The sequence below is a fragment of the Hordeum vulgare genome, chromosome 2H (assembly GCF_904849725.1).
Source record: "Hordeum vulgare subsp. vulgare chromosome 2H, MorexV3_pseudomolecules_assembly, whole genome shotgun sequence".
Taxonomy (NCBI): Eukaryota; Viridiplantae; Streptophyta; class Magnoliopsida; order Poales; family Poaceae; genus Hordeum; species Hordeum vulgare.
The window spans coordinates 623,651,949-623,673,452 of NC_058519.1; the positions used below are offsets into that span (position 1 = coordinate 623,651,949).

A 21,504-nucleotide genomic window follows, 5' to 3' on the forward strand; every position below is an offset into this window, starting at 1 on the left:
TCGAAAGGTCCAAGAGTGCCATGCACCAATCCATGAAGTCCGTCGGCTCAGAAGTCTGGAACTGGTCGGCTGCCAAATCAAGGACTTTCAGGGACAGGAAGATCGGTGAATTGGATGCGAGAAGAGCACTAGGGTCGTCAGCCTTCCTTCCCTTTTCCCGTCAACGCCGCTCCACACAGGCCGACCCTCCACCTTCTACATTGTGCCCGGGGGAGGCCCCCAACTCCTTCGAAGCATGTTGTCATCGTGTGAGAGGCTAGTGGCAGCCGGGGAGGCAGCATAGGACGACGGTGCTAGGATTTGGCTCCCGGCATATCCGGGGGAACGACATGTGACGTCGAGGGGCAAACCGTTACGTATTTTCTTCATGTAATACCACTTTAGTCAAAGAAATTACTCCCTCCGTCACAGTTTAGAAGGTATGCACATGTACCTAGGTCGTCAACTTAATTTATATAAAATATATTATTTAATATAAGAATTATATCATTAAAAAATAGAACATCTAAAGTTTCAAATGATATATTTTTTGTAATATATGTCTCTCATTAAATTAACGAAATTGCCGGACCTTTAAGCTGAGACGGAGGGAGTATGAGGCTTACCTAGTTTTCCAATCAAGAAATAAATGAACTAAGTCATTTTGTATTAAATGAATGTTATCAAATGAAGAGAAGACTGGGCACTCAGATAATATGTAATATTTCATTGGAATCTTATCACTGAATATGCATTGTTGATTTCCTATGTCACGTTCTTTTTTAGAAAAAGATTTCTGACAGCACTGTACGGGCGTCCAGTTTTGTTCCGCTTTGCAAAAACTTCTGTTTCCTATTTTTGTTCCGCGTAACAAATGGTGAGCTTCATATAACGGTCCAAAACAGGAGAGCGTATTTGAAAATTGGAATGTAAAGGATGCAACTAACTTAACTCAAATAATGGGTTTTCTCTAGAACAATGTAGTACCTGACTTAGATATGGATAATCTTCCGATCCATTCAACAGGCACGAATATGCTGCGACGGTCGGTGCATCTGCCCCTTTGAGATTCTTTTCTTTTCTACGAAAGGAAGAAATCAAGAGTAGCGCTTCCAAGTTCACGATAATTCCAAATTCAATGGACCTACATTTTAGCATGTACTTCCTCCGTAACCAATTATACTTGTTTTAGATTTTTCTAGTTATGGATATATCCATCCGTATCTAGACAAAATTTTAAGACGGAGGTAATATACGTTTAAAAAACATATCTACTGTAAAAAAAAGTCACCAGAAGGAGCTGTCGACGTGTCACTATTGTCACGCCATACTAGAGCAGGTCTGATCTCGTCTTCAACATTCAACAAGTCTTTCTGCAAATACCCATAAGGATTAGTGCCCTAGAGTCATAGTCGTCGTCGTTGAACCCTCGACTTTTTTAAGAAACATGACACCAAATCTCATAGTCACGTACGCAGAACGAGAAAGCCTAACCTCCATCATCTCGAGGAACTAACAACACATAGGACGGAGCTTCATCTAATCCGCCCCGACGGACAAACTTTAGAAAGATCCAAGCGCATAAGACCGACTCCAGGACATGCAACCATACATCTGAATGTCACCTAGCAAAGACTAAAACCCTAACCTGTTTATTAGCCCTAGATTTAATAACAAAATAAAATAAAAAACACATTAGAAGTTCAAAAAAAGAAAATATATATAACTGTATTTACCATTTCTTTTTTGCATGGTATCATAATAAACATCGTGTATACTCGGGTCTCAAATGGAATTGCAAAGTATTTTTCTTTATCTCGAAGCATACTCCCATAATCGACTACGCGTTATTCCACACACGCTAGATTTTTGCAAGCGGATCACTTACATATCAATGCTTGAGATTCATTAGAATACGAACGAGGAGGATTAAATCAATTTGACCGCGTATGTAAAAAAGGAAGGAATTATATTATTTGGGCCTATAATTTTGTAGTGCTAAAAATACACGGTACGTATTAAATCAGTGCCAAAATATATATACCACACTAAGTTATACACGTCTCAACACCGGCCGTTCGATGGAGGAAACCCACAGCATCCGACGGCGCAGAGCCCAGCGTGGGTCTATATAACCCCCGTGTGGCCACAGCCCTCCTCCCTAAAGCCACCATCACCACCACCGTCCTCCTCCCCGTCCGTTTCTCGCATCGGGAGGCGAGAAATGGCACCGCACTCCCCCGCCGTGAAGCTCCAGTCCCGCGCCGCGGCGCCGCCGTCGTCGGCGATGGGCGCGCACCGGTGGTCCCATCCCATCGCGAAGGGCCCGCCGCGGAAGATCAGGATCGTGCACGTCCTGGCGCCGGAGGTGATCAAGACGGACGCGCGGCACTTCCGCGACCTCGTGCAGCGCCTCACCGGCAAGCCTAGCGCCGCCGGAGGAGGGTCCTCCTCCTCGTCCTCTTCGTGGCCGGCCGAGTCTTCCTCCCAGCAGGCGGCTGCAGGCGGCTCGTCGTCCGTCGCGGTCGCCGTCGCCCCGGCGGCCGTCAAGGCCGAGGTGAAGAAGGAGAAGGAGGACGCCGCGTCGCCGGAGGAGGGGCTCGGGGGCGCGACGAACGAGGGCTTCTTCCAGGACCTCGACGAGTTCCTCCTCGGCGGCGGGTGGCTTTAGCCTCCCGTTGGAGCCAAGTCCGAGAATTTTTTTTGCCCCCTGCTGCTGCTGCGTACGATGGCGACGGCTCGGTTCGGTTCGGTTACCAGAGATCGATCCCCCATTTCGGCCTGGAATTTAAGTTAAGTTATAGCATCGGGCTTCCTGCACCTGTTACTTCTCCGGTTTGTTGATACTTCAGTTGTGTTATTCAGACGTTCCCCGATTTTTTAGAAATGCCAGATTAGTTTGGTTGTTTTTGACGGTATTGGGTGTTTGATTCCAACGTTCCTTGTTTGTGCTTTTCTTATTCTGGGTGAACTAGAATGAGAGACAGAGAGAGGGAGAGGGAGAGGGAGAGAGGTACGCGCATGCTCTGATCTGACGACTTACGCTGAAGGAAGACATGGCAGAATTCTTTGAAGCGTCAGAGTGTCAGGAGTGGTTAGGTGCAGGACTAACCAACTCTGCGCAGCTGCGCTGCGCGTCCAATGATGTACGTACTAATGATTCGAACAAGGAAATATTTATCAGATATACAATGACCGTAGATCATAGACCCAGAATTATCGTCCAATGTGGACGCACATTTTAGCTCTGGGTAGGGATGTTTCCATTTGACATTGTGCCAATTTCAATGTACTTTTCTGCTGATTAGAAGGTTGAACAAGATGGCATTTGCTTCTATATGTGTGCCTTCGCACCAATGCAAGCTGAAGCTGGGTAGTACTGGAGTTTATATCAAAAACAAAATTTACAAGTGGTGACCAAGCTAACATGAACTGCAGTTTTCATGTATGCGCGGACCTGGAAAAATGTCATCTCTGAAAGAAAAAAAGTTAACCATAATGCTCTCCAGTTAGTACCCAAGCACTAGCTTTGATATTCTGGAATCACTACATCTGGCGTGTTCTCCATTGGATTTGGTTGCGGCCCTTCTAGTTTTGTCAGGACATCAGGTGCTCCAGCAGCATCTCGGATAATCTAAAAGAGAATACAGAACAACCATGATAAGTTGCAACTTTTCGAGCAAGAGGGGTAATGTGAGATATCCAACCATTCATTCTGTACTCATGAACCATATCCAACCAACCAGATTAGATTATCAGCATCTTAAACTTGCAAAATGTTCTGGCACGGACATATGCATTTTTCCACTGTTCTACATTCTCAAGAAGGCGCCACAGAGAATTAAGAACCTCCATTTGAACTGTCTAGCTAGAGTGATGATGATAAACTTGTGCAGCATTCTAACTCAGTCTGTCATCAGCTTTATTTGGTCTGATAACAATGTTGTACGAGCCAAGTATAGAATCAGGTATATTTTCTCTAAAAAAGGAACCAGGTACAGGCTAGTAAGCGGGTTCAACATGTGACCCTAAGTAAGACATATGGTACAACTCAAACGTGGAGGCTATAGTGATAATAATTCCATCATTTGTGTTAGTTCAAACAGTAGACAGCACTAAAGAGAGATGGTTATTTTGAAGACGGATTCAATATGGCAGAGTGTAATGTGTACAGGTACAAATGCATGTCACAATATCATTTTGGAGTTCACTTTACTGTGGGATAAACATACCAATATTTCTTCATCCAGGTAGGAAATCATGAATAAGCGCTGGTACACCCCGTCTGTAATTAAAAAAAGAAGGGATGCAATGTAACTAATCAATCCATATAACATGCACTACAATTATTAAAAATTCATTGTGTCAAAGAATGGAAATAGCATAGCTATATTGAACCATCCTATGATGGTGCACTAAACACTGTAGGTAGACAAAAATATTGCAGATGGGCAACATGGATAGAGATGAACTAGCGAGAGCATTCCTCTACTGTCATTGTCCGAAGTCAAGTTTCGGAAGAACAAAAGGCAGCATTCCAATAATTTAATATTTTTGGCAAAAGAAATCAGTGATTACAAATGCATTGAAGCAAGCAGGAGTTTTTTTAACAAGAAAAAGGCAAGTAACATATCCTGCAGTTGTGTTGTCTGAATGGGCAGTATGTCCTAATAAAACTGGAAAAGCGATGCAATAATAAGAAGTCTATAAACCAAGCCTTATGCACTTACTAAGAGGTAACTTAACCCCCTCCGAAACAGCATCCCTTATAGAGGCAGGAAGTTGCTGTAGAGCTCCTGCAGTTTGTCCAAGTAAGCCCTTCAGTTGTTCAGGTAATGTTTCTTCGCTGATTTTGGGGGTTTCCAAAAATCCCTCGACGTATTCCTCTTTCATCCTGATAGGTCCCTCCACGGACAGTTGAGTAGTCAGAACAAATCTGTTTTGTATCTGCACACATATAAAGGCGATAAACTGTGGTGCCTGAATGGAACGACAGAACTCAACATGGCCATATACAAATATACAGTTCCTGGATAAGACAGATAATTGGCTGTCAGTAATGCCTTAGTATGAACATGGGATCTTGTCAAATTACAAGAGCTCATAAAGGAAGACACTCACCGTAATTTCATTTGAAAAAATAAAATTAGATGTGCATGCTGTAGGCAGGTATATAAATGACACAAAGATTGCAAGCATGAGGTAGTTGCAAGATGGATCCAAAAACATACAAAACTTGTAGGCGATTTTCCACAACTTTTGAAATTACCGTATTAAAGAGCTTGACGTTCGAGGAAATTTTGCAGTATCCATCCCTGATCACCACATCAAGCCCCGTAAAGTGTGCGACACTTGTAGGTGACCTCCTATGAAAAGAGCATACTTGCTATGTGAATGTGATTCACATTTTTTCCAGAGAAATATTAATTTAGATATATGTATTTGCAACACACCATGTAAAGGTAAATTTTAACAAGCCACGTAACTCATTCTTATGAGAACAAAGTAAGGAGAGCTCTAATTAAAATGATCCAGAAATAGTGGCGTACTCAAACAAAAGCTTGGAGGCAAAGGATCCAGGACTGCTATCACCGAACCATTCGATGTTCCATCGACCTTCCAGATAGGGTGATCTGAAAGTGAAACATACGATTAATGAACAAGGACCAACAGAATATCCATACAACATAACAATTTCAGTCAGAAATGTTGGGAGTTCCTCATGTACAAGGGACACGAAAATGCGGAGATGAATTAAAGCGATTAATTCCTAAACTGAATATCATAATAGCACATTCATCTTATCATGATAGCCACTCAAGCAAGCCACAACACATGATACATTTCTAAAGCTACAGCACTTACGTCGTGGGTCGAGGAGTGGGGTTGAGGCGTTCGAGGCCGACGATGCGCTCATTGACGTCGATCTTCTGCATCTCCGTGGTCTTGCCGCTGACAAAGGATTCAAAGCCTCCAGAGTCCCTGAACTGAAACGGGCAGCAGTTTACATACATACCCAAACCGTGAATGCAGAACCCAACTGTCAACACGCAGTCACGAATACTGGTAAGCTCATGATTCGATGGGCTCTGGAAAATTTAGGGTGTCCGCTCGTCAATCAAATCGACAGCCGTGCAAAAACAGAGTGTCGGTGTGCACAATCGGCTTATTGAGAAACTAATAATCAGATCGACAGCTGCACTGGGCAGTGGATACGGTTCGTATGGACCAGTACGGGGCAGACCATGGCCATTCGTTCTGCGAGGAAGGGGAACGGGAGAGGGGAAGGCTCACGGCGAGGAGGAGGGACTCCTTGGCGGAGAGGCGCTCCATCTCCCGGGCGTAGCTGGCGGCGGGGCCGCCCTGGAACTGCGCCGTGGCCCTGCAGCGGCACCTGGCGGCGCGGCGGGGCGTGAGGCGCAGCCGGCCGTCGCGGCGGCCGCGGACGGCGGGCATCAGCGGAGGGGAGGCCGGGGCGAGCGTCGCGGCTGCGGCGGCGGCCATGCCGGAGGAGGCGACTTTGGCGTGCGTGAGCCGAGGGGAGGAGAGAGGAGCTCGAGATGTCGTGGTGCTGCTGGAAGCGCTGTGCTGTGTAGGCCAGAGGCCAGTCCACGTAGAAACAAAGAGAGAGATGACCATCAGAGGCGAAACCTGGTCCCACGTGTCATTGACAGCACTGGCATATACAGCACTTCAAAAGTCAAAACTTTTTATGTTTGACCAAGTTTGTACAAGAAATATCAAGATCTACGATGGGAACCAAATAAATAAATATGAAGAATAGCTTATGATGAATCTAGATACTAACTCCGTATTTGGCAGATTTTGCTATTTTTCTCAATAGACTTGATCAAACCGGATAAAATGCCAGAAAACTGACTTGAGAATTGCCAGAGAATTCCGTGACTCGTCTGGTGACAACACAGCTGGATAATCACCACGGACTGCTGAAGCTACAGCCGAATAAAACGCAAGTATAAAACTCAAAAGGTGACTAACTACACTGCAATCACAGCAAGAGCGTCCGGAAGCATATTCCATTCGAAAAAGCTGAATCTAAATCACAATCCATGGAACCAAATACAACAGGCCTAACCACCTAGAGCCAACAGCAAGGGAGAACAGAATAGTCACAGTAGCAGCACAAGAAGGAGCTGAGGATCCACCGCAGCAGCGGTGTCATCAGACGGCGGCACCCTTCCGCTGTTCGGTCTCGCCATGGGCAAAGTGGCAGCGCTCGCCAAACGTGCAGGTACCCTTGAGGAAGTTCTCGCATATCTTGGTCTTGTAGTTGCTCCTGCCGCCAGGCCCTCCGCCACCACCGCCTCGGCCTGCTGGTGCCGCTGCGCCGGCAGGGTTCTTGGACGGCATGCTGGCGCTGATGCTGCCAATGAGATCGCGCACCATGTCGTTGGCCTGCTTTATCTGGTCAAAACTGCCTTCGAGCTCAATGTTCTTCAAGTCTGGGTTTGATTCGTGGTCGCGTATCGAGAGCTTGACCCCCGTGACACGGCAGATCTGCTTCGTGTTGACCCCACCCTTCCCGATTATGCCTCCGGCGAGAGCGGCATCGACACTGACCTTGCAGGTAGACGAGGCGCCAAAGTTTCCGGCTGGAGGGCCCATCGAAGCTGGAGGAGGTGGTTCGTGTCGACCTCCATATCGACCACCCGTAGGAGGTGCGTAGGAACTTTCCTGGGACATGTAGGAGGATGGTGGCCTGCCAAGCTCCCTCTCACCATGGGCGAAATGGCACTTGTCACCAAACTTGCAGCCTTCTGCAGTGTTGTACTTGGTGCACATGCGTGTTTTGACACCAGAAGCAGCATGATCTGCAGGAGTTCTTGACGGTGCAGACACAGCAGCATGGCCTAGGTTGTGTGATTTTGATACTGCCTGGTACCCACCAGGGACAAAGTGCGCGAAGTGACAGCCCTCACCAAAGGGGCACCCAATAGTGCTGCATCATTCAAAACAATACAGATTATGTACTGATCTTGAAATAACAAATAAAGTAAGTAATGATAGCTGAATGAGCAATGAGAACTGAGCAAACTTAAGAGAGCTGTTACAAAGGACGGCTGTAGTGCTGTATACCAAGACAGAAGAATTCTCATAACAAGATAACAGTGCTATCAAATGCGGAAGATCACATGTACTCCCTCTGTAAAGAAATATAAGAACGTTTAGATCACTAAAGTAGTGATCTAAACGCTCTTATATTACTTTACGGAGGGAGTATTACATTGTTATTGTTATCAATGCAAATGGCCCCAAATTGACATAATAACAGAAACATAATTGTAAAGTTGCATCAAATCCTGTCTAATAATTTTCAGTATACAGGAATCCAGGCAGGTGCAAGATTCAGCCAAGATCCACAGTATATGTATGTGCTTATTAAAAGGATGCTTTCATTACTCAACATTACTAAGCCATGTTAGTGCAGACTCAATTACCAAGACTTATAATGGAGAAGGAGAAGGCCCTATCTAGAGAACAAAAAAAAAACATGCAACAACTGCTGATTGAGGTATAGTTATTATCTTATTTATTTAAACGCTATGAAAGAAAAATATTAAATGTATCTACTTTGATCATTTGGCAACATTGCGGTGCATGAATTACAATTTGAAACAATTAGTACAACTTCTGCACCAAAAATAAAAGTAGCAGGGGAGAATTTAATTCTTAACTGTAATACACAGTAAAAAAAATTAGAAGGTACCATTCTGATGTTATTTTGGATAGGTTAAGATTTGAACCTGAAAAACTTGGTGCAAGGCTTCGATTTGCTTGATAGACCAGTTTGTTGTGACTCCGATTCTGTTGCATCAAATTAATTACATTTTTCCACTTGTTAGAAGTTGCATTGGTGATCTTCTATTCAAGTATAAACATAGGAGTGTACAATTTGTCTCCAATAAATGTGATGAATGAACATAATTTTAGATAAGATGAAGATGATATTCGATGGTGCTTATCCTGCAGAAAATGGTTATGGTTACACCCACACTGCACATTGTTGAAACACGATAACTAGAAATAGATCATATCATTCATGAATGGTGATTAAAATGTGTTGCCATGTTTCTTTTCTTGCAATGGGGTCCTCCAATTCCATTTTGATCAAAAAGCAGGTGCTTCGCATTTCCAAATCTGTTTCCCCATCACCATCACCATCACCTTCCCCACGTGTTCTTTCCTTCTTTTGAAAGAAACCTCATCTTGATCAACTTTTTAAGTACGTCCCGCTCTTAGATGAGTTGGTTCAGACATCGTTTGTCAAGCTGTTTTTTTCTGTACTTGATAGGCATTTCATTACGGTACCAGACACGATGCGGATGGGCTTTAATTCCACTCCACTGCATGGAGCTGTACCGGCGCGAAGAGGGCGTCCGCTGGATTTGACATAATTATCAACCTACCACGGGGATTTGCCGGCACTACAGCATGGATACCTCCGCACATGAACACACTGCTGTCAGGCAAGATGCAGGCGAATCTCATCTAACAGGAGCTAACGGCACGACACCCTCGCCCGCTCAACGCTCGCGGAACAAACCCTGGAGATACCCCAGAGAGCGCCGAGGCTGCAGATCCAGCGGCAGGAGCCACACGACGGGACGAGACCTAGAAAGCGTATGCGGGGGGCCGGGGCGGGGAGGGGAGGGATGGGAAAGCGACGCGTTACCTCTCGAGCGCTTCCCGCCTGCGGCGCCTCCGTTGGCGGACTCCGGCCGGGATCTCTTGCGGGCGGCGGCATCCATGGCGAGCCCTCCGCGTCGAGGTGGAAACCCTAGCTTGCGATTTCGCGGAGGCGGGGTGGGGCGCGGCGGAGGGAGGGAGGAAGAGGCCAAGTGCGAAATCGCTTCGGTCGAGTTAACGGCCAGAGTCGTGGGTTGGGTTGGGTGTGCAGGTGGCTCTTGCGGTGGCTGGGCCTTATAAGCCCAGGTTTTGGGGCTCGGCCCTCCAGCCGGATTGGGGGTCCGGCTCCGACGGGAATTCCCATTCCGGCCCAGTTACGTGGACGCTCCTGAGCTCGATTTTCTCAACCAAAAATAAAATAATAAAAACTCAGCTCAAGGCGGCAAAGAGATTATTCTTTGGGGTTAATTTGATAAATTCCACTTGAATACTGGTGATTCCAAAAAAATCCACTGCAAATTCCTTAGAACTCACAACTGTATTGGGTGTGTTGGGGACACTAGAAACTACTAATATTTGCTTGTAGGATTGTTTGAGAAATAACCATCTTCATCCTACACCTCTCATGGATTCATAAACGTTAGGTCATCCACTTGGGGAAAATTTGTTGTTGTCCTACAAAACAATGTGCTTCGAGGCTCAACTAAGTCTATAATGATATACCATTAGAAGAAGTCAAGAGGGTCGCTTGCGAAGCATTGAGGGCTCTGAGGACAAGGTTGTGCATGCTCGACAACACCATCACCTTCAGCGAGATAGACTGCTCAACATGTTTTCCATACCTCGGACAGTTATCATTGGTGGGCTTGCCCATTGTAACGACCAAACCTCGAAGGATTTGAGTCTCTGTGCTTTACTGTGCTAGTCCCTGGATCGACTCGCTAGCACCCACAGTATAGATGAAAACCAGAATAGCAAGTCCATCATTTATAATAACGTATGATCCAGAATTTATAAAATATAACAATCTGCATAGCACTTAGCTAGCTTTATACTAATAAACAGCGGAAAAGTAGCAGAATAATAACGATGAGTCCCATCATAGCCCACTGGCGATGTTGACTGAAGACTCGCGACCCTAACGGTACCTTACTCCTCGTCTGAATATCCTGCAACATGATATGTTGCAGCCATATAGGTCAATACTTTGAATGTATTGACAATTTACACAGGAAAAATAATATAACAGACCTACATGTATATGCATAGTATAACAAAAGAAAGGCTGATGGTTATTTTGCAGAAAGCTGATTTTATCCTCATAGCTACCTAATAGTCAAGTTTTAATTTGTTTGCTACAATAACTCACATATGGTTGAATTGGCATCTCCAACTCCAACCTATCACCATTGTTAAGTTTCCCATCAAGTTTTATTAAGTGTGTCATCTGTCAAGATCATCCAACAACTGTAATGGCCTAGCTGCTCAAAATTGTCCATAACCGGGGACACGGCTAATCATGATTAGTTTATACACTCTGCAGAGGTTAGTACGCTGTACCCACTGGAGCCAACCCGAAGATTGAGACGAAGTCTTTCAGAAGCAGTCACCTAGTCCCACAGGAGGCCCATCCCACCTATCATAGCTACATCAGCTGGCACATCCGGGTAAGGTTTCCACGACTGATCAACTAAGCCAGAGCCCATAATAGCCAGTGGTCGCACAGGGAAGCTACTAGTCACTAAGTCTGTTTGATCTTTTTGAACCTGGGCGGCATTCCACTTACATTCAGAGGGTAGAAACCATGATGTTCTTGAAACCACCCAGCAATACCATATCCGCCCAAAGGTGTATTATATCCTGAATTACTACTCAATTTATTTTGTAGTAATCCTCACATAAACTCAATGAATACAGAAACCAATCCCCGTCTACATAGCATAGCAAAATATATCTAACACGATCTTCAATGACGAGGGGATATAGCTCAATAGCATAGCAATAATAATCTTCCTATACATGCATAATTCTCATAGGGTGATATAATACTACATGCATAGAAAAATAATAGGTAAAGGATGATCAACATGTAACTTGCCTTGATTCTGGTTCAGAAGGTCACACTCCTGACAATAGTTTGCGTCGCACTCCGCACAATCTACACGTTGCAAACAATCACACCAATCAATCACCACAATCAAATAACACCAAATAAAATCATCGGCAATAAAACAACTTGTTTAAAACCAAAGCATAAATAGCATGGCAGCAGGTATAAAATCATCTACATGCTGATACGATGACAACGCAAAAAAGAATCAACTAAACCGGATGAACGGTTTGCAAAATATGGCCTCCGGTAGGTTCAAATAATCTGTTTTAACAAAAAATTAATTTTCGTAAAACTGAAAACTACTGGTTCTAACATGTTCTACTCATCAATACGAGATCACGGGAAAAAGAATTTCCTGAACCGGAGTTACGAGTAAAAAGATAAACGCGTTTCAAAATTATACCGAGAATCTGACAGAGCTAAAACAGATTAAAAACAGATTGAATTTCGTCATGAAGTTGTTCATCAGGGTCTGATGAATCGCTCGTGCGTGCGTTCTCACCACGAACAGCGGGGGAAAACGGAACCGTCTCGGTGTGGCTCCTCCGATGATGCTCCGGTGGCGGTCGAACGGACTCCGGTGACGGCGGCTCCGCGAACTCCGACGAACACGGACGAACTCGGACGTGCGCGTCGTTGCTCCGCGGTGCTCGAGGCTGCTGTGGTGCGAGGCGGCGGCGCTGTGCGAATCGGAAGCAGGGGCTTCTGTTCTTGGGGCTTCGGTCCCTGGGACTTATTCCCACGCCAGGAGGAGTCCAGCTCGGGATGGAATACGGGTGCGGCTCGGTTCCTGGAGCCTGGGAACTTGACGCGAGGCACCTGCGAGGTGGGGCTGGCTGGCTCGTGGGAGCCTCTCGTGGCTGGGGCTGCTAGCGCTAGCGCCTGGCTCGCTGGCAAGCGTGGCTGGGCTGAGCCTGGCCTCTCGGTCAACACCTGGGATGGGGACCAGGCTGCTAGCCTTGTTGGTGCGTGGGGTGCTGTCACCTGGGAGTTGGCTCGTTGGGTGTTGGTGGCCCTCGCTCGCTAGGATACATGCGGTCTGGCCCAGTTTTTTTTTTCTTTCTAAAAGTAAAATATATAAAAATAAAAAAGTATTAAAATAATATATATATATATATATATATTTAAAGAAAAACAAACAGAGAAAATAATAACGATAAAATACGTATACAAAAATACATACGTATGTATATTAAAACCAAACGCATATAGTAATATATATTTATAGGTATATATAGATACATATATTAAAATCTAATATAGATCTATATATAAGTATAAAATAAATATCCTAATAAATAATAAAGGAACCTAGTTTCACCTAATGCAATATTTTGAAAATATTTTTAATGCAATTGGCCACGCAAATAGCATTTGAAAACTTAACTAAAGATAATTTTGAACATTATAAAATTTGCAAAACCAAGTCGGAACTCCAAAATAATATTCAAAACGTTATGCACTTTAATTTGACACGGGAGAAGTCATATTATCTCCACTCAAATAAATTGCCCGAAGTTGCAAAATGAATAAAATTCTCAGAAGAGCAAAAAAATGCATAAAAATATGAGATGCATATGAATGATCTATTAACATCCGAATTTAGGAAAATTGGGATGTTACACCCGTCATCGGAAGCATGCAGGTCCATATGGTGCTCATCAATGGAGGGAGATCTCAAAGCTTCATTACCGCAAATATGTTGGATCAAATGTAGAGCCTGAGGGAGGAGATCGAGCACACTTTGAAACCATTTCATGGGATCAACCAAGGGCTAAAATATGCACATGTGACACTGATCACACTACTCGTGGTCTTCGTCTAGGGGAGGGGGGACTTCAGACGAGAAGTTTGCACTTTCATAGTCATCAAATTTGAGATGGTCTACAAAACCTTCTTGTAATGACTGGTCATGGCACAATTCATGGTGATTCGAGACTATACCTACATGATGATCAAACTACCAGGACCATGGGGCATGATCACAACGAAAGCCTCCCTCGAAGCTGGAATGTGACCACCTCAGCCAGGAACTAGGGAACGACGTCATAATTAGGTTGCGTTTGGTTCAACTTCTGTTACCAACTTCTATTTTTAAAAAACTAAAAGCTAACCAAAGGGGTAAATGTTCAAAGCAGCTTTTAAGAATCTGTAGCTTCTTCCTAGTGTAAATTTGAAAGATGGGGGTACCCCAACTTTCCAGCTTCCATCTTTTCCACATCAACTTTTCCACATCAACTTTTCCATAACAGCTCTTTTAGAATCTGCAGCTCAACCAAACACAGCATTAGAATAAATACCAATTATATGCCGACAACCATCAAACATGACTCAGGCGAAGGCGGGCCGCCTAAGCCTCCTTCAGTGTTGTAGGAATGAAAATAGGAACCAATGTAAAATGCAAGCTATAATTGTATTGAATGAAGACTCATTTACATGTGTGGATACATAGACAAAACACCGTCCCTAGCATGCCTCTAGTTGGCTAGCCAGTTGATCAATGATAGTCAGTGTCTTCTGATTATGAACAAGGTGTTGTTGCTTGATAACTGGATCACGTCATTGGGAGAATCACGTGATGGACTAGACCCAAACTAATAGACGTAGCATGTTGATCGTGTCATTTTGTTGCTACTGTTTTCTGCGTGTCAAGTATTTATTCCTATGACCATGAGATCATATAACTTACTGACACCGGAGGAATGCTTTGTGTGTATCAAACGTCGCAACGTAACTGGGTGACTATAAAGATGCTCTACAGGTATCTCCGAAGGTGTTAGTTGAGTTAGTATGGATCAAGACTGGGATTTGTCACTCCGTGTGACGGAGAGGTATCTCGGGGCCCACTCGGTAATGCAACATCACACACAAGCCTTGCAAGCAATGTAACTTAGTGTAAGTTGCGGGATCTTGGATTACGGAACGAGTAAAGAGACTTGCCGGTAAACGAGATTGAAATAGGTATGCGGATACTGACGATCGAATCTCGGGCAAGTAATATACCGAAGGACAAAGGGAATGACATACGGGATTATACGAATCCTTGGCACAGAGGTTCAAACGATAAGATCTTCGTAGAATATGTAGGATCCAATATGGGCATCCAGGTCCCGCCATTGGATATTGACCGAGGAGTCTCTCGGGTCATGTCTACATAGTTCTCGAACCCGCAGGGTCTGCACACTTAAGGTTCGACGTTGTTTTATGCGTATTTGAGTTATATGGTTGGTTACCAAATGTTGTTCGGAGTCCCGGATGAGATCACAGACGTCACGAGTGTTTCCGAAATGGTCCGGAAACGAAGATTGATATATAGGATGACCTCATTTGATTACCGGAAGGTTTTCGGAGTTACCGGGAATGTACCGGGAATGACGAATGGGTTCCGGGAGTTCACCGGGGGTGGCAACCTACCCCGGGGAAGCCCATAGGCATTGGGGGAGTCACACCAGCCCTTAGTGGGCTGGTGGGACAGCCCACAAGTGCCCAATGCGCCAAGAGAAGAAAAATCAAGAGAAAAGGAAAAAAAAGGGAAGGAGGTGGGAAGGAAGGGGGACTCCTCCCACCAAACCAAGTCCAACTCGGTTTGGGGGGGGAGTCCTCCCCCCCTTGGTTCGGCCGACTCCTTGGGGGTCCTTGGACCCCAAGGCAAGGCCCCCCTCCCTCCTCCTATATATATGGAGCAATTAGGGCTGATTTGAGACGACTTTCTCACGGCTGCCCGACCACATACCTCCACGGTTTTTCCTCTAGATCGCGTTTCTGCGGAGCTCGGGCGGAGCCCTGCTGAGACAAGGTCATCACCAACCTCCGGAGCGCCGTCACGCTGCCGGAGAACTCTTCTACCTCTCCGTCTCTCTTGCTGGATCAAGAAGGCCGAGATCATCGTCGAGCTGTACGTGTGCTGAACGCGGAGGTGCCGTCCGTTCGGTACTAGATCGTGGGACTGATCGCGGGATTGTTCGCGGGGCGGATCGAGGGACGTGAGGACGTTCCACTACATCAACCGCGTTCTCTAACGCTTCTGCTGTACGATCTACAAGGGTACGTAGATCACTCATCCCCTCTCGTAGATGGACATCACCATGATAGGTTTTCGTGCGCGTAGGAAAATTTTTGTTTCCCATGCGACGTTCCCCAACAGTGGCATCATGAGCTAGGTTCATGCGTAGATGTCTTCTCGAGTAGAACACAAAAGTTTTTGTGGGCGGTGATGTGCGTTTTGCTGCCCTCCTTAATCTTTTCTTGATTCCGCGGTATTGTTGGATTGAAGCGGCTTGGACCGACATTACTCGTACGCTTACGAGAGACTGGTTTCATCGTTACGAGTAACCCCCTTTGCTCAAAGATGACTGGCAAGTGACGGTTTCTCCAACTTTAGTTGAATCGGATTTGACCGAGGAGGTCCTTGGATGAGGTTAAATAGCAAATCATATATCTCCGTTGTGGTGTTTGCGTAAGTAAGATGCGATCCTACTAGATACCCTTGGTCACCACGTAAAACATGCAACAACAAAATTAGAGGACGTCTAACTTGTTTTTGCAGGGTATGATTGTGATGTGATATGGCCAATGATGTGATGTGATATATTGGATGTATGAGATGATCATGTTGTAATAGAAATATCAACTTGCACGTCGATGGTACGGCAACCGGCAGGAGCCATAGGGTTGTCTTTATACTAACGTTTGTGCTTGTAGATGCGTTTACTATTTTGCTAGGATGTAGCTTTAGTAGTAATAGCATAAGTAGCATGACAACCCCGATGGCAACACGTTGATGGATGATCATGGTGTGGCGCCGGTGACAAGAAGATCGTGCCGGTGCTTTGGTGATGGAGATCAAGAAGCACGTGATGATGGCCATATCATGTCACTTATGAATTGCATGTGATGTTTATCCTTTTATGCACCTTATTTTGCTTAGAACGACGGTAGCATTATGAGGTGATCTCTCACTAAAATTTCAAGACGAAATTGTGTTCTCCCCGACTGTGCACCGTTGCTACAGTTCGTCATTTCGAGACACCACGTGATGATCGGGTGTGATAGACTCAACGTTCACATACAACGGGTGCAAAACAGTTGCGCACGCGGAACACTCGGGTTAAGCTTGACGAGCCTAGCATGTGCAGACATGGCCTCGGAACACATGAGACCGAAAGGTCGATCATGAATCATATAGTTGATATGATTAGCATAGGGATGCTTACCACTGAAACTATACTCAACTCACGTGATGATCGGACTTGGGATAGTGTAAGTGGATCATGAACCACTCAAATGACTAGAGAGATGTACTTTTTGATTGGGAGTTTAGCATATAATTTGATTAAGTTAAACTCTAATTATCTTGAACATAGTCTAAGTCCACTTTGAATATATTTGTGTTGTAGATCATGGCTCACGCGAGTGTCATCCTGAATTTTAATACGTTCCTAGAGAAAGCTAAGTTGAAAGATGATGGAAGCAACTTTGTAGACTGGGCTCGTAATCTTAAGCTAATTTTACAAGCTGGGAAGAAGGATTATGTCCTTAATGCTGCGCTAGGATATGAACCACCCGCTACGGCTGATCAGGATGTTAAGAACGCTTGGTTAGCACGTAAGGAGGACTACTCAATAGTTCAATGTGCAGTCTTGTATGGCTTAGAACCGGGACTTCAACGTCGCTTTGAGCGTCATGGAGCATTTGAGATGTTCCAGGAGTTGAAGTTTATCTTTCAGAAGAACGCCCGGATCGAGAGGTATGAGACCTCCGATAAATTCTATGCTTGCAAGATGGAGGAAAACTCGTCTGTCAGTGAACATGTGCTCAAAATGTCTGGGTACTCAAACCGTCTAGCTGAGCTGGGGATTGAACTCCCGCAAGAGGCTATCACTGACAGAATCCTTCAATCACTGCCGCCAAGCTATAAAGGCTTTGTGTTGAACTACAACATGCAAGGGATGAACAAGTCTCCCGGCGAGTTGTTTGCGATGCTGAAAGTCGCAGAGTCTGAACTCCGTAAAGAGCATCAAGTGTTGATGGTGAGCAAGACCACTAGTTTCAAGAGAAACGGCAAAGGCAAGAAGCGCAATTCGAAGAAGAACGGCAAGCCTGTTGCCAATCCGCCGAAGAAACCCAAGGCTGGACCTAAGCCTGAAACAGAGTGCTTCTATTGCATGGGTATGGGTCACTGGAAGCGCAATTGCCCCAAGTATCTGGCAGATAAGAAGGCGGGCAAAGAAAAATCAGGTATATTTGATATACATGTTATTGATGTGTACTTAACCAGCTCTCGTAGTAGTGCCTGGGTATTCGATACCGGTTCTGTTGCTCACATTTGCAACTCGAAACAGGAACTGCGGAATAGACGAAGGCTGGCGAAAGACGAAGTGACGATGCGCGTAGGAAATGGTTCCAAGGTTGATGCAATCGCCGTCGGCACAGTGTCACTTCAGCTACCATCGGGATTAGTGATGAACTTAAATCATTGTTATTTAGTGCCTGCGTTGAGCATGAACATTATATCTGGATCTTGTTTATTGCGAGACGGTTACTCTTTTAAGTCTGAGAATAATGGTTGTTCTATTTCTATGAGTAACATCTCTTATGGTCATGCACCGAATGTGAGAGGATTGTTCATATTGAATCTTGATAGCGATACGCATATACATAACATTGAGACCAAAAGAGTTAGAGTAAACAATGATAGCGCCATATTTTTGTGGCACTGCCGCTTGGGTCATATTGGTGTAAAGCGCATGAAGAAACTCCATGCTGATGGACTTTTGGAGTCACTTGACTTTGATTCACTTGACACGTGCGAACCATGCCTCATGGGCAAGATGACTAAGACTCCGTTCTCCGGAACAATGGAGCGTGCAAGTGACTTGTTGGAAATCATACATACCGATGTGTGTGGTCCAATGAGCGTAGAGGCACGCGGCGGATATCGTTATTTCCTCACCTTCACTGACGATTTAAGTAGATATGGTTGTGTCTACTTGATGAAGCACAAGTCTGAAACATTTGAAAAGTTCAAGCAATTTCAGAGTGAAGTGGAAAATCATCGTAACAAGAAGATCAAGTTCCTACGGTCTGATCGTGGGGGTGAATATCTGAGTTTCGAGTTTGGTGCTCACTTAAGACAATGTGGAATTGTTTCATAGTTAACGCCGCCTGGAACACCACAGCGTAATGGTGTGTCCGAACGTCGTAATCGTACTTTGTTAGAGATGGTGCGATCTATGATGTCTCTTACTGATTTGCCGTTATCATTTTGGGGTTATGCATTAGAAACAGCTACATTCACTTTAAATAGGGCACCATCAAAATCCGTTGAGACGACACCATACGAACTGTGGTATGGCAAAAGGCCAAAGTTGTCGTTTCTTAAAGTTTGGGGATGTGATGCTTATGTCAAAAAGCTTCAGCCTGAAAAGCTGGAACCCAAAGCGGAAAAATGCGTCTTCATAGGTTACCCAAAAGAGACAGTTGGGTACACCTTCTATCTCAAATCCGAGGGCAAAGTGTTTGTTGCTAAGAACGGAACTTTTCTCGAGAAGGAGTTTCTCTCGAGAGAGTTGAGTGGGAGGAAGATAGAACTTGACGAGGTTGTCGAACCTGTCATCCCTCTGGATGGTGGCGCAGGGCAAGGGGAAACATCTGTCATTGCGACGCCGGTTGAGGAGGAAGTTAATGATGATGATCATGAAACTCCAGTTCAAGTTTCTGTTGAACCACGCAGGTCGACGAGATCACGCGCTGCTCCAGAGTGGTACGGTAATCCCATCTTATCAATCATGTTGTTAGACAACAATGAACCTGCAAATTATGAAGAAGCGATGGTGGGCCCAAATTCCAACAAATGGCTAGAAGCCATGAAATCCGAGATAGGATCCATGTATGAGAACAAAGTGTGGACTTTGGAGATACTACCTGAGGGCCGCAAGGCTATTCAGAACAAATGGATCTTTAAGAAGAAGACGGACGCTGACGGTAATGTGACCGTTTATAAAGCTCGACTTGTGGCAAAGGGTTTTCCACAAGTTCCAGGAATTGACTACGATGAGACTTTCTCTCCCGTGGCAATGCTTAAGTCCGTCAGAATCATGTTAGCAATAGCTGCATTTTTCGATTATGAAATCTGGCAGATGGATGTCAAAACGGCGTTCCTTAACGGTTTCCTTAAGGAAGAGTTGTATATGATGCAACCCGAAGGTTTTGTCGATCCTAAAAATGCTAACAAGGTGTGCAAGCTCCAGCGATCCATTTATGGACTGGTGCAAGCATCTCGGAGGTTGAACAAACGCTTTGATGAGGTGATCAAAGCATTTGGGTTTATACACGTGGTGGAGAATCTTGTATTTACAAGAAAGTGAGTGGGAGCTCTGTGGCATTTCTGATATTATATGTGGATGACATATTACTGATTGGAAACAACGTAGAGCTTTTGGAGAGCATAAAAGGTTACTTGAATAAAAGTTTCTCTATGAAAGACCTAGGAGAAGCTGCTTACATTCTAGGCATTAAGATCTATAGGGATAGATCAAAACGCCTGATAGGACTTTCACAAAGCACATACCTTGATAAAGTTTTGAAGAGGTTCAAAATGGAACAGTCCAAGAAAGGGTTCTTGCCAGTGTTACAAGGTACGAGAATGAGTAAGACTCAGTGCCCAGCAAGTGATGAAGATAGAGAGCATATGCGCTCCGTCCCCTATGCTTCAGCCATAGGTTCTATCATGTATGCGATGCTGTGCACTAGACCGGATGTTAGCCTGGCCATAAGTATGGCAGGTAGGTTCCAGAGTAAGCCAGGAGTGGATCACTGGACAGCGGTCACATATCCTGAAGTACCTGAAAAGGACTAAGGAGATGTTTCTCGTGTATGGAGGTGACGAAGAGCTCGCCGTAAAAGGTTACGTCGATGCAAGCTTTGACACAGATCCGGACGACTCTAAGTCGCAAACCGGATACGTATTTATTCTTAATGGGGGTGCAGTAAGCTGGTGCAGTTCCAAGCAAAGCGTCGTAGCAGATTCTACATGTGAAGCGGAGTACATGGCTGCCTCGGAGGCGGCTAAGGAGGGTGTCTGGATGAAGCAGTTCATGACGGATCTTGGAGTGGTGCCAAGTGCACTGGATCCAATAACCTTGTTCTGTGACAACACTGGTGCCATTGCCTTAGCAAAGGAGCCAAGGTTTCACAAGAAGACCAGACGCATCAAACGACGCTTCAACCTCATCCGCGACTACGTCGAGGAGGAGGACGTAAATATATGCAAAGTGCACACGGATCTGAATGTAGCAGACCCGCTGACTAAACCTCTTCCACGGCCAAAACATGATCGACACCAGAACTGTATGGGTGTTAGATTTATTACAATGTAATTCACATGGTGATGTGAGGGCTAGATTATTGACTCTAGTGCAAGTGGGAGACTGTTGGAATTATGCCCTAGAGGCAATAATAAATGTATAGTTATGATTATAATTCCTGTATCAAGATAATAGTTTATTATCCATGCTATAATTGTATTGAATGAAGACTCATTTGCATGTGTGGATACATAGACAAAACACCGTCCCTAGCATGCCTCTAGTTGGCTAGCCAGTTGATCAATGATAGTCAGTGTCTTCTGATTATGAACAAGGTGTTGTTGCTTGATAACTGGATCACGTCATTGGGAGAATCACGTGATGGACTAGACCCAAACTAATAGACGTAGCATGTTGATCGTGTCATTTTGTTGCTACTGTTTTCTGCGTGTCAAGTAT

General features: G+C 44.9%; 3 protein-coding genes across 3 annotated transcripts; 1 reads left to right on the forward strand and 2 right to left on the reverse strand.

Annotated features, from left to right (window-relative positions):
* Positions 1-2,203: 2,203 nt before the first annotated feature.
* LOC123427993 lies at positions 2,204-2,897 on the forward strand. Its single transcript, XM_045112135.1, has one exon. The coding sequence runs from the start codon at positions 2,204-2,206 to the stop codon at positions 2,648-2,650; it is 447 nt and encodes a 148-aa protein (XP_044968070.1). The 3' UTR covers positions 2,651-2,897.
* A 446-nt stretch (positions 2,898-3,343) lies between these two features.
* On the reverse strand, positions 3,344-6,585 carry LOC123427991 (probable plastid-lipid-associated protein 13, chloroplastic). The gene is made up of 7 exons (XM_045112132.1): positions 6,274-6,585; positions 5,845-5,966; positions 5,529-5,612; positions 5,249-5,345; positions 4,710-4,926; positions 4,212-4,264; positions 3,344-3,613 (listed from the first exon to the last, which is right to left on the reverse strand). The coding sequence occupies exons 1-7, from the start codon at positions 6,481-6,483 to the stop codon at positions 3,503-3,505; spliced, it is 894 nt and encodes a 297-aa protein (XP_044968067.1). The 5' UTR covers positions 6,484-6,585; the 3' UTR covers positions 3,344-3,502.
* A 417-nt stretch (positions 6,586-7,002) lies between these two features.
* Positions 7,003-9,849, reverse strand: LOC123427992 (zinc finger CCCH domain-containing protein 31-like). The gene is made up of 3 exons (XM_045112133.1): positions 9,674-9,849; positions 8,745-8,805; positions 7,003-7,939 (listed from the first exon to the last, which is right to left on the reverse strand). The coding sequence occupies exons 1-3, from the start codon at positions 9,747-9,749 to the stop codon at positions 7,162-7,164; spliced, it is 915 nt and encodes a 304-aa protein (XP_044968068.1). The 5' UTR covers positions 9,750-9,849; the 3' UTR covers positions 7,003-7,161.
* Positions 9,850-21,504: the final 11,655 nt, after the last annotated feature.

What these genes read in the sequence shown, in the direction of transcription:
- LOC123427993 (XM_045112135.1), top strand. Translation starts at nt 2,204, where the DNA reads ATGGCACCGCACTCCCCCGCCGTGAAGCTCCAGTCCCGCGCCGCGGCG.
- LOC123427991 (XM_045112132.1), bottom strand. Translation starts at nt 6,483, where the DNA reads ATGGCCGCCGCCGCAGCCGCGACGCTCGCCCCGGCCTCCCCTCCGCTG. An exon ending in CCCACTCCTCGACCCACGAC is followed by an intron (nt 5,613 to 5,844) that starts GTAAGTGCTGTA and finishes TTTCACTTTCAG; the next exon opens with ATCACCCTATCTGGAAGGTC. An exon ending in GCCTCCAAGCTTTTGTTTGA is followed by an intron (nt 5,346 to 5,528) that starts GTACGCCACTAT and finishes CTCTTTTCATAG; the next exon opens with GAGGTCACCTACAAGTGTCG.
- LOC123427992 (XM_045112133.1), bottom strand. Translation starts at nt 9,749, where the DNA reads ATGGATGCCGCCGCCCGCAAGAGATCCCGGCCGGAGTCCGCCAACGGA. An exon ending in AGGCGGGAAGCGCTCGAGAG is followed by an intron (nt 8,806 to 9,673) that starts GTAACGCGTCGC and finishes TTGATGCAACAG; the next exon opens with AATCGGAGTCACAACAAACT. An exon ending in CCTTGCACCAAGTTTTTCAG is followed by an intron (nt 7,940 to 8,744) that starts GTTCAAATCTTA and finishes TGAATGATGCAG; the next exon opens with CACTATTGGGTGCCCCTTTG.